The sequence below is a fragment of the Lagenorhynchus albirostris genome, chromosome 10, assembly GCF_949774975.1.
Source record: "Lagenorhynchus albirostris chromosome 10, mLagAlb1.1, whole genome shotgun sequence".
Taxonomy (NCBI): domain Eukaryota; kingdom Metazoa; phylum Chordata; class Mammalia; order Artiodactyla; family Delphinidae; genus Lagenorhynchus; species Lagenorhynchus albirostris.
In genome coordinates, this window is record NC_083104.1 from 7144621 (window position 1) to 7157429 (window position 12809).

General features: G+C 47.1%; 1 protein-coding gene across 1 annotated transcript in view; it reads right to left on the reverse strand.

Annotated features, from left to right (window-relative positions):
- The window catches only part of IRAK2 (interleukin 1 receptor associated kinase 2), a 57923-nt gene extending 50694 nt beyond the window's left edge, over nt 1-7229 (reverse strand). Inside the window, exon 1 of the mRNA XM_060161201.1 lies at nt 7067-7229. Coding sequence (XP_060017184.1) covers nt 7067-7160 — 94 coding nt within the window. The 5' untranslated portion in view covers nt 7161-7229. The remainder of the gene's footprint in view (nt 1-7066) is intronic.
- Between the last annotated feature and the right edge of the window lie 5580 nt (nt 7230-12809).

Genomic DNA, 12809 nt, shown 5'->3' on the forward strand with positions numbered 1-12809 from the left:
TCCAGCAGCAGAGAGAAAAGAGTAGAGGGAAGAGGAAGGAACCCCTTGCCCCCAGCCCTCCCTGCACACGAGCTCTGTTCGTGGGCTCACCTCCCACGCTCCGAGGCAGCGTGATGTCATGGGAAGAACAGAAGCCCAGGGCCGCCCCTGGGGCTCCACTGAGGCAGCAGAAGCCAAGCCCAGCCCTCACATCTGTGGGCTGCACTTTTCCTCACAGGCAATGCAGGAGGAAGAGGAATTAAACCCAGAGGTGCCTTGCAATGTGGACGTTGTAGCTCTGTGAAAGTGGCATCTCTTATGGTGTTGACCTGCCAGCATTTAACATGACCCTTAAAACAGGGTCAAGACAAGATAGAGATCTCAGGGGGATGAGTCACTGCCGAGCGCCCTGCTGAGTCCATGGCTCTTTGCCCAACACACACCAGTAATACCTGGTCGTTACGGAACATTTGGAAAACGGGAGAAAATCAAAGCCCCCGTGATCATCCCACTTGGAAGACCCCAAGAAAAGCACTGGTTATACTCTTGTTTCTAATCTTCCAGGCTTTTCTATTAGATATAAAAATACATGCTTATGCCAGCAGGATGGTACAGTGGTGGGTTCAGGGCCCAGACTCTGGACTCTGAGGCCTGGGTTCAAATCTTTTCTCTGCTACTTACTTCCCATGTGCTTGGGGAACGCCCTTCACTTCTCGCCGTGCCTCAGTTTCCTCATTTGCAAATGAGGAAAACAACAGCACCTGCCTCAGAGGTTGTTGTGAGGATTAGATTAGTTATATGTATAGAATAATATGTATGTGATATAAATGTTCACTGCAATTGTCAAGCCATCTACACTGTATGAAAACCTGCTTTTATCCCCAATGGTTAACACTACGTGGCGATCATCCCTCCTGGTCTGACTTCCTGAATCTTGCAGGACACAGTAGACAACCTTGCCCATCTTCAAAGCCCTGTGGAGCAGAGGCGCACAGCTTCCTGAAGTGATCCGCCCTCGCCCTCGGGTGAAACGCCCTTTGTCCGGACTAACAAGACTCTTTCCTGGTTGAGGGAAGGGGAAAGCGTCTTGTCCCTTAAGCCTCTCAGCAACTCATCCCCATTTTACAGATGAGGAAACTAAAGGCTCAGAGAGAGGCAGTCACTCGCCTGAAGCACAGAGCTGGGCAGGGACAAAGCAGGCCTGTGCACAAAGGCTGGCTGGCACACGCATGAGACAGCAAGATGGAGAGCCGTCCGACAGAGGACGCCCTGCCCCAGGATCCCTGGGAATACACCTGGGGTGAGTGAAGCTGTGAGAAGCCTGGTTTCCCCCAAGGGCAAAAATGAACGCAGCCACAATCATAGGGAAACGAGCAGGAGGGAGCCACATTATCTGCCAAAATCGTCCAATCCAAAGAGCGTGCGTATTTGTGGCTGTGTGCTTTTCTGAATCACTTTATGGATTTTTCCACCTCCACTCCCCGGTATCACAATCAGCCCCAAGGGATGATCTCTTCTAAAACGATGCACATTATCTGTAATAGTCAAAGACTAGAATGTCATTTTAAAAAAAAGAATAAATTGTGGAATATGCAGTAGGATTTTTCAACCTAAAAAAAAAAAGACTCGCAGAAACCGAGACTCTTTAGGACTGGAAGGACAATCACAGTCGCTTACTGTGCTGAACAGAAAACCATGGAATGCTGTGACTTGCCAAGGAGCTGCTACCTGGGGGGCACGGCTGGCTCCCAGCCCAGTGACCTCTGACCCAGCACGGAGAGCTGGCCAAGCATGGGCTCCAAGCCATCCCGTGTCCCCACCGTTCCCACATCCTTCAGCCCATCATTCATTCCAGTGGCACTGAGTGTCTGCCCACTGGCCGGGCACTGCCTCAGACACTGGGAATACAGGAGCAAACTAGATGCGTGATGTCCCTGCCCTCATGGCACCGACATTCTACAGGGAGAGACAGACATAAACCAATAAGGAACAAGGTCAAAGCATGTTAAGAGGAATGAAGAAAATAAAACACGTTGATAAGAAAAAGAGGAAAGGGGGACAGGGTCAGCCTCTCAAACAAGGTGACATATGAACTGAGAAATGAAAGACTATAGCCCCCCAAAGACGTCAGTGTCCTAAACCCCGAAACCTGTGCATATGGTACCTTACGTGACAAAAGGGACTTTGCAGATGGCATTAAGTTAAGGATTTTGAGATGAGATTACCCTGGATTATCTGACTGAGCCCAGGGGTCCTTATCAGAGGAAGGCAGGAGTGTCCGATTCAGAGAAGATCATGACAGAAGCAGAGGTCAGAGGAAGAGATTTGAAGATGCTACCCCATTGTCTTTGAAAGTGGAGGAGGGGCCACAGGCCAAGGGACGCAGGCAGCCTCTAGAAGCCAGTGAAGGCAGGGAAATGGATTCTCCCCTAGAGCCTCCAGAAGGACAGCTGCCCTGCCAACACCTTGATTTTAGGACTTCTGACCTCCAGAACTGTAACACAATAATGGCTGTTTTTAAACTATTAAATTTGTGGTAATTTGTTACAGCAGCAAGAGGAAACTAACAGAGACTAGAAAGCTAGCCACGTGGAGGACAGGGCGAAGAATGTCCCAGGCAGAGGAAACAGCAAGTACAAAGGCCCTGAGTCTGGACCAAGGAGGCCAGTGTGGCTGGAGCAGGCTGGGCATGAGAGGGTGTTGGAGGAGAGGAGGCCAAAAGTCAATGGCGCTCAGACTGCCAGAGCCGGCAGGCCTGGTGAGGGATTTGGATTATAACCTAAATCACAATGGGCAGCTCCAGAGGACCTTGAACAATACTGGTGTCTCCAAGCCCTAAGGAGTCAGAGGTATTCTCCTCAGAGGATGTACAAATGCACATGAAGAGACGGCCAACATCATTAGGCATTACAGAAATGCTAATCAAAACCAGAGCAAGAGGCACTTCCCTGGTGGTCCAGTGGTAAAGAATCCGCCTTCCAATGCAGGGGACACAGGTTTGATCCCTGGTTGGGGGGAACTAAGATCCCACATGCCGCGGGGCAGCTAAGCCCGCGTGACACAACTACTGAGCCCACACGCCCTGCAGCCTGTGCGCCACAACTGGAGAGAGAAAACCTGCACAGCACAACTAGAGAGAAGCCCGAGTGCCACAGCAAAGAGCCCGCACGCCACAATAAAAAGATCCCGCGTGCCTCAACAAAGAACCTGTGTGCCTGCATCTAAGACCCGACGCAACCAAAATAAATAAACAAATAAACAAACACAGCGAGAAACCACTTCTCACCTGCTCAGATGGCTACAAACTCAGAAAGACAGACGATAACAAGTGTTGGGGGGAGGGGACGTGGAGAAATTGGGACCCTCACACATTGCTGGTGGGAATGTAAAATGGTACTCGCACTTCCAAAAACAGTCTGACACTTCCTCAAAATGTTAAACGCAGAGTTACCCTATGACTCAGTAATTCCCCTCCTAGGTATCTACGCAAGGGAAATGAAAACGTAAAGGCACACAGAGACATACACAAATGTACACAGGAGCGTTATTCATAATAGCCAAAAAGTGGAAAGAACCCAAATGCCCATCAAATGACAGAAGAATAAATAAAATGCAGTATGTCCACACGATGGAATGTTATTCAGGAATAAATAAAAAGAAATTGGGACTTTCCTGGTGGTCCAGTGGGAAAGAATCCACCTTGCAATGCAGGGGACGCAGGTTCGATCCCTGGTCAGGGAATTAAGATTCCCACCTGCATTGGGGCAACTAAGCCAGTGCACCACAACTACTGAGCTCACGTGCCTCAACTAGAGAGCCTGTTTGCCGCAAAACTACACAGCCCACGCGCCCTGCAGCCTGCGCGCCACAACTAGAGACGAGAAAACCCCGCACACCACAGCTGGAGAGAAGCCCGCGTGCCGCAACGAAAGATCCCACGTGCCACAACTGAGACCCGATGTAGCCAAGAAATAAATAAAATAAATAATAAATAAATCTTAAAAAAAAAGAAATTAAGCACTGATACTTGCTACGGCATGGATTAACCTTGGAAACATGCTAAATAAGTCAGTCACAAAGGACTACATATTGTATGATTTATTCCATTTATATGAAATGTCCAGAATAGGCAATGCCTAAAGCTGGGGGGAAATGGGAGATGTGTGTGAGAGTGCTGAGGGAGACAGCTGAGGGGTACAGGGCTTCTTTCTGGGGTAATGAAAATGTTCTAAGATTGATTTGGCGACGGACGCACAACTCTGCATATACTAGATGCCACTGAATTGTACACTTTAAATGGGTGAATTGCGTGGTAGGTGAATTATACCTTAATCAAGCTGTTTTTTAAAAAAAGTCATACACAGAGAACAGACTAGTGCTTGCCAATGGGGAGGGGGTGTGGGGGAGGGATGGATTGGGAGTTTGGGATTAGCAGATTCGAACTAATATACATACTGACAGAATGGATAAACAACAAGGTCCTACTGTATAGCACAGGGAACTATATTCAATAGTTCCTGTGATAAACCATAATGGAAAAGAATTTTTAAAAAGAATGTGTGTGTGTGTGTGTGTATATATATATATATATATATATAACTGAATCATTTTGCTGTACAGCAGAAATTAACACAACATTGTAAATCAACTATACTTTAATTTTTAAAATTTTAGTAAAATAAAAATAAAAAGAAAGCCATAGGTGTGCCTTCTAAAATAGCCACAACATCCTAGAAACAGAAGTTGCTGTGGCCTTCACAATTGAGGCCAACATGGAAAACACTAGAGAGAGTCTCTTCCACAAAGTGTTTGCCCACTGCTCAGGAAACAGTCGAAGTAGTTAAATCACAGATCATCTGAGCAAAGGGACACAGTGCAGTCTAGGAAATCAGATGGTGACAGACATTCTCAGAGGTGCCCTGACTTGTTACCAGGGACAGCCTCTGTGGGGAGGCTGAGGGGCAGGGAGGGGAAAGATATTTACTTTCCCCTCTGTCCCAGGGGCGTGATTTACACCATTTAACCTAGTACATCTGTTATTTTTTTCCACAAAAAAGTTAATAAAAATACACACTGAAAGTAAAGGCCTAAATCCATGTTGCTAAAGAATATTGCTTGGCAAGAAAAAATAATTGTGATATAGTTTAAGTGAAAAAAAGCAGGCTAGTAGAGTGTACAAAATGATACGATTTTTGGAAAACGTATATACATAAATAAATATGGTTAGTAAAAAAGACTAGAAGGCATAAGACGCCCAGCACCCTGCTGGGACATAGTCAGAGGCCAATACATGTTAGCGGCTGCTGTTGTTATTATTACTATTGGCAACCAAATGGTAAGAATGGTATCCCTTATGGGGATATATATACACGTATAGCTGACTCACTTTCTTGTACAGCAGAAACTAACACAACATTGTAAAGCATTTATACTCCAATAAAGATGTGGGAAAAAAAAGAATGGTATCCTTGGGCTTCCCTGGTGGCACAGTGGTTAAGAATCTGCCTACCAATGCAAGGCACACAGGTTCGAGCCCTGGCCTGGGAAGATCCTACATGCCACGTAGTAACTAAGCCTGTGCGCCACAACTACTGAGCCTGAGCTCTAGAGCCCGCAAACCACAACTACTGAGCCCACGTCCCACAACTACGGAAGCCCGCGCACCTACAGCCCACGCTCCACAACGAGAAGCCTCCGCAATGAGAAGCCCGCGCACCACAACGAAGAGTAGCCCCCGCTCACCGCAACTAGAGAAAGACCGCGCGCAGCAACAAAGACCCAACATAGCCAAAAATAAATTCATTAATTAATTTTAAAAAAATACTCCCTCCAAATTAAAAAAAAAAATGGTATCCCTGAGTGGTGGAGTTTGAGCTACTCTTTATTTCCCGCAGTACTTTGCAATAAGAGTGTATTATTTTTGTGACTGGTTTAAAACAGGATTTCTGAACCTCAGCACTACTGACACTTTAGGCTGGATAGTTCTTTGTGGAGGGGGCGGTTCTGTGCATTGCAGGACGTTTAGCAGCATCCCTGGCCTCTACTCACTACATCCCCCAAGTTACGACAACCAAAAATGTCTCCAGACATCGGCAAATGTTCCCTAAGGGGGCAACATCACCCCTGGTTGAGAACTACTAGGTTAAAATATATATTATTTCCTCAAACTGGATGGATAAAAACATACATGTTCTTTTTATTATTATTCTTTCCACTGTACATAAATATTATATTCCCTTTGTACGAATGGTATATATCATAATCTCAATTTTAAAGAAAATATAGATATTACTTTAAAAATAAAGTGGCACCAGTCACATTGACTTAAAACATGAACCTGAGAATAACTGTTAACACTTCCTTAATACTTACAAGAACCTCTGACACATAGGTGTCAAGTGCTTTTTATACAATTTTCATTCCTCATAACCACCGCCAGTTTACAGATTAAGAAGCTGAGACTCAAACAGGTTAAGCAACTTGCCCAAAGTCACCAGCTGCATGTGGTGGAGCCTGGAAGGCGCCTGAGGACCACACGCGCAGCCTCCCCCAGGATGCCAAGCCCTCAGCCAATCACCAGGCACAAACAAACAAAATACACCAAGAAGTTACGATGTCCTGGCGGGGCCAGCCGCCGGGGTTCAGAGCCCAGTACGCCACTTAGCAACGCCATACCCTGGCCCCCCAAAGTAACTCTACCTTTAAAGCCGTTTCGTCGTCTGTTAGATGGGGTAAGAGAAATAGGCACTTTACAGGCTGTCGTGGGAATTAAATGAGATAATCGGTGTCAGGTGCTTACATCAGGGCCGGGCACACAGTAAGCACTAGTCACTGCTGAGAGCGATCATTTTCGGCTTTACTGTAAACAGCGAAGTCGAGCCAGTCATTACTTAGCGACAGACTAACAGCAGAAATCCTCCGAAATCACCTAACACCTTCCAAATGACCACAGAGAGGGGGCAGCGCCTGCCCGAGGGCACACAGTGAGGCCCGGGTCCAGAATGGCAGCACAGAGAGACCCTAGAATCAGGACCCGCGTAAACAGGCGGGGAGGGGGTTTAGCGGGGTCGCAGGGGTGCCCACTCACCGAACTGCATCCAGTCCCACTCGCTCAGCGCGTCCATGTTGCGGCACAGGTCGTCCAGCACCCAGGCGGGCAGCTGGTGGATGTAGCAGGACATGGCCGGTCTCCGAGGGCCGGCGGGCCGGCAACGCAGACAACTGAGTCCTACTCGGCAGGACTCCGCTTCTCTACCGGCTGGCTGGTGGGTCCACCCAGCGCAGGCCGCCGGGGAAGTGGGCGGGGCTGGGCTTGGGCTCTACTGGCCCCCAGCGGTCACCGGGGTCGCGACGCCTCCCGGCCGGCTGGACCAGCGGCTGCGAAACCAAGAGGGTCAGAGCCGCCAGGAGGGGAAACAGGCCCAGAGGAGCAAGGGAATACGGGCAAGTCCACACGGGAATTCAGCGGCAGTCCCAAGAGACCTTCTGAGTCCACCTCCAGGTCTTTTGGCCCTCTGCCACATACGATTCCTTCAAGAGCTAGTCTATTAATTACCTGCTATATGTGGGGCAATGTTCGAGGTGCTGGAGATGCATAAGTGGAGAAAACTTACCAAAGTCCATGTTTCCATGGGACTTACAATCTAGGCGGGGGTGGGAGTGGGGGAGGAAACTAGCAACAATTAATAACAGCATTGAATAGGTAAGTTACATGAAATGCTAAAAGGTCAAAGTGCTGTGGCAGGGGGTGGGGGAAGGAAAGAAAAAGAGGAATGAGGTGTTCAGAGCGAGCAGGGGGAGGACTGTATTAAATAGGGTAGTCAGGATAGACTGTGATTTTTTTTTATAAATTTTATTTATTTATTTGGCTGCATTGGGTCTTCGTTGCTGCACGCGGGCTTTCTCTAGCTGCTACGAGCAGGGGCTACTGTTCATTGCAGTGCGTGGGCTTGCTCACTGGGGTGGCTTCTCTTGGTGCAGAGCACGGGCTCTAGGCCAGCGGACTCAGTAGTTGTAGCTCACGGGCTTAGTTGCTCCACAGCATGTGGGATCTTCCCGGACCAGGGCTCGAATCCATGTCCCCTGCATTGGCGGGCGGATTCTTAACCACTGAGCCACCAGGGAAGTCCCTAGACTCTGATTTTAAGGGCTAATATTTATTGAGCAGCTACTATGTGCCAGGGACTGTTCTAGGTGCTGGGGTTCCCTCTGAAGAAAAAAAGGACAAAATCCCTGCCCTGGAGGAAGACACACAATAAGCAGTAAAAATGCTAAATAAGTAAATAATTTAGCACTGTAGAAGGTGATAGGCAATGTTAGGGAATAAAAATAGATTATAGTAAAAGAGAGTAGAAGTAGCTAATTGCATTATTCATTGTCTTAGAAGGTGATAAATATTATTGGGGCAAAGCAGAATATGGTAAGAGGAACTGGGGGGCAAAGTGAATTACTGAATAGGGTAGAAGGAGAACATAATCACTAGTATTTATTAAGCATTTATGATGGGCAAACTTCACCAAGGTTGTTTTACTTACTCCTCACAATGACCTTATGTGTTACCCCCATTCTACAGATGAGGAAACTGAGGTACAGAGAAGTCAAATAACTTGCCTAAAATCATACAGGTACAAAGTGGCAGAGCTGGGATTTGAACCCAATCCGTCTGACCACTAGCTACAAGCTGCCTCGTTATTGCAATAACTACCGTTTATCTATACCTACAATGTGCTTTGCATAAATCATTTTATGTAACTCTCATAAGCCTATGCTTTTACACAGAAGTAAATGGGTTCCAAGAAGTGAGGCAGTATCATCTAAGGCACATAAGCAACTAGAGCACCACTTTGCAGCTGCAAACATCAGCTATGGAAAGAAGAAGGAAACTAAAAGGAAAGTGAGCAGCCCTGAGAACAAGCCCCATCTCTGCTACCAACAGGTTTTGCGACCCTGGACAACTCATGTCACTTCTCGAGCCTCGCTTTCCACATCCTTAAAGTGGGACTAATCATTCCTCCTGCTTAGAGCTGTGAGTGAAGGAAATGGATTAAATCAATTTACACAATTATAAACAGATTAGTTTATAAACAATCGCTCATATATTGATTAAATCAATTTAGACAGGGTCTTCCTTGCACAGAGAATGCGATCCAAAAATGGTAGTCGCCATTGATAATATTGAAAAAGCGCCCACTGGCCTTGGGGTCCTATTGGGATTTGGGTCCTAGTTCAGTCACTGTCTCTGGCTCTTCATCCTTGAGCCAGTTTGCAGTTTTTTCTTCTGTAAATTGGGTATCCTGCTCCACCCACTTCGAAGGATTTCTGTGAAGTTTAAACAGACCCCAAAATGCTCAGGGTAAACTGTAAAGTGCTGAGCCTCATAAGGAATCACTATTATGTGAGTGCACCTCCTTGGTGTTTGACATGGGGTGCATTCCAGCGCTCCAAGACTGCTTTTCAGGGGAAGTCGCATGTTGCAGCAGTGGTTGAAGGAGGAATTTGAGGTAGAAGAGCTCCAGGAATGGTCTGACGGAGGCTGAGTGGAAAAATCACCTACATCCCAGGTGCAAGGGGCAAAGGAGGATAAGGGTCCTTCTTTTTCTCTCCTCTATTTGTAGAGTCCCGGCCTGCTTTCCCCTCTGCTGCAAGCACAGAGCCGCTGTCCCTTGTAGTGCTTTTCCCCTAGGGCCAGGGGACCTCTTCCCCTTGGTGAGGCTTTATAACCACAGAAGGTTCGCAACAGCCTTGGCCCGTCCAGGAGACAGGTAGGCCGGGCAGCCCCTCTCTCTCTGCTGCCTCCTCCGGCCCCTGGTTGCAGTGTTCCTTCTTGCCCAGCTTCAGGGCTTGCGACCTGAGTCCTAGGATTCTTTCCTGCAAAGACGATTGAGTAGTTCTGGGCCTAAGCAGGCCATCTTAGGCACACGTCTTTGTCCCCATTCTTTAGAATATGTTCTTCAAAGTAAGGTCTTTGCTATCACTAATTAACAGAGTTGCCACTCACCTATCAAGTACCAGGCATTTAACGCATATTATCTGGGGTCCCCACAACGACCCTACAGGGTAGGTTTATCATTCCCATTCTACAGATGGGGAAACTGAGGCTCAAGTCAATTGTAACTTGTCCAAGCCAAACTGGCCAAGTGACAAGATTCAACCCAAGTCTGATTCCAAAGGGAGGGCTCTTTGTGCCCTATTATATCACCTCACCCTGAAAAATTTCCTGTGATCCTGCACACACGTCTTCTCCTAATTCGCGTTTCCGTGACCAACAGCCTCCACACCAGGATGTTAGAAACAGTTATTGAGGCCGAATGTGGTTAGTGATATAGTGTGCCATTTTGACCCGTTCATGTTTAATTCCCTTGAAGTTACAATCAGAGGTTTGCAATCCCCGCTACACCTTAGAATCAATCATCTGGGAGCTTTAAAAAGACTCTACAGGCCCAGCCCTACCTCCAACCAGAGACCCAGGCACGATTGTTCCGGGCTGGGACTCAGGCGCTAGCATTTCAAAAAGCTTCTCGGCTAGTTCTACTTATCTGCCAGCAGAGTTGAGGACCCAGGTGACATCAGGAAGATGGGCACGAAGGAAGGCTGATGAAAAGGAAATAACCACAGTAAGGCTTTTCTGTGTACTTTGCACATATTTTTTCTTTTCTAATAAAAATAACGTTATTGGTTTTTCTGATACTATGTGATCACTGTCTGAAAAAAGGAGTGAATTAAGAAAAAACCCAGGGACTTCCCTGGCGGTCCAGTGGTTGGGACTTGGCCTTCCAAAGCAGGGGCTGCGGGTTCGATCCCTGGTCGGAGAGCTGAGATCTCACATGCCTCGTGGCTAAAAAAACAAGACATACAAAAAAAAAAAAAACAAAAACAAAAAAACAAGACACAGAGCAGAGGCAGCATTCTGGCAAATTCAGTAGAGACTCGGAGGATGGTCCACATGAAAAAGAGAAAAAACCTAGTCCTAGCCTTTCTTCCTCCTGTAGAGGGGGAAAGCCAGTTCCCCCTTCTGTGTTTCTCCTTACCTTTGTAAGCCAGCAGGACCCTATGGGGCCTTCCCAGAACAGACAACCCGCACCCCTGCCACCCCCAGCATCCTCTGCCTCTCTTTTGTCTGTAGAAAACCTTTAGGCCCCTAGGCCTTCCTCGAGTTCCAGAGAGTGAATTTAATCAGCAATGTGAGAAAATGCAGAAAGAAAGGGGAACAGTCAAGCATGACAAAACAATAACAGTTTAGCCATTAAACAAAGTTGAGGACTTTTAGCTCCTCCTCAAGGGCTATAGGTAATATTCTGAGCCAAATTCTTTGAACGGTTTTGCAGATACTAAAACCCCCACCGGGTGGAAGAAGTTAACCTTACACTGCCCACAAGCATGTAGACCCCAGACCAGTTGGGACCAGAAGGTTGATGTTGTTGGCTCCCAATTATCTCATCCCCAACCAATCAGAAGAGTGTCCACTAGCTGACCACATACCCCACAACACCCCCTCCCTCACACTGTCTTTAAAAACCTTTTCCCAAAAGCCTTCGAGGAGTTCAGGGTTTTTGAGCACTAGCCACCTGGACTCCTTGCTTGGCGCCCTGCAATAAACGCTGCACTCCCCTTCACCACAACCGGGCGTCAGTAGATTGGCTTTACTGCACGGGGCAAGCAGACCCAAGTTTCGTTCGCCAACAGTATTACACACAACACGTCACTTCTGACACTTCTGGTCACCAAATGGAGGAGAGGGGGTAGTTTCCCCACAACAAGCAATTCTCTGTGACACCAGCTGGGTGTCCTACAATTAAACTTAATTCTAACACTATCTACCTGGAGATAAATGTCAGATCCCACAGGTTAAGGGCTCAGTTCTGCAAGACTGCCCTCAACCCCCCTTCAGATGCCAGTCCCAAGTAGTAGGTCCCCAGGTTACCTATAACTTCCGTCCAACTTGGCTACAAATCAGAGGTTCCCAGGACCCCTCCTCAAGTTCAATTAAGTTGCTAAAGTGGCTCACAGAACTCATGGAAACACACTTACCAGTTTATTAAAGGATATGATAAAGGATACAGATGAACACCCAGATGAAGAGAAATATAGGGTGAGATCTTCGAGGGTCCTGGGCACAGGACCTTCTGTCCCGGTGGAGTTGGGGTGCATCACCCTCCCAGTGTGGGTGCGTTTGTCCCCCTGGAAGGTCTCTGAACCCCCTACTTTGGGAGTTTATGGAGGCTCCGTCAAGTAGGCATGATCAATTATGAACCTCATTTTCAGCCCATCTCCCCTCTCTGGAGAAGGCTGGGGCGGGCTGAAAATTCCAAGCTTCTAATGATGGCTTGGCTTTTCTGGTGACCAGACCCCATCCCAGAGTCATCCAGGAGCCCACCAGAGTCCTCTCGTTAGAACAAAAAGGTGCCGCTAGTGATCTTATCACTTAGGAATTTACAAGGGCTTTAGGAGCTCTGTGCCAGGAACTGGGGCAGAGACATAGCTATATCTATATCTATATGTCTATGTCTATATATCTATATCTATTCCATTATCTCAATTATCTCAGAGAGAGAGACACAGAGAAAGAGAATGAACACCTTCCCATAATTTCATCCTGGATGGGCCACCATTATTAATACTTTGCTGTATATACTTTCACATATTTTTAGACCTCTATAAAATTAATTTTTAATATAAAAAATTTTAAAACAATTTTCTGTAAATGTTTTTCAATTAATAATAGTTTTTCATGTCCTTAAATAAGCATCTACCTTTTCCTTTTTAATAGTTTATTTAGGACTTCCCTGGTGGCGCAGTGGTTGAGGGTCCGCCTGCCGATGCGGGGGACATGG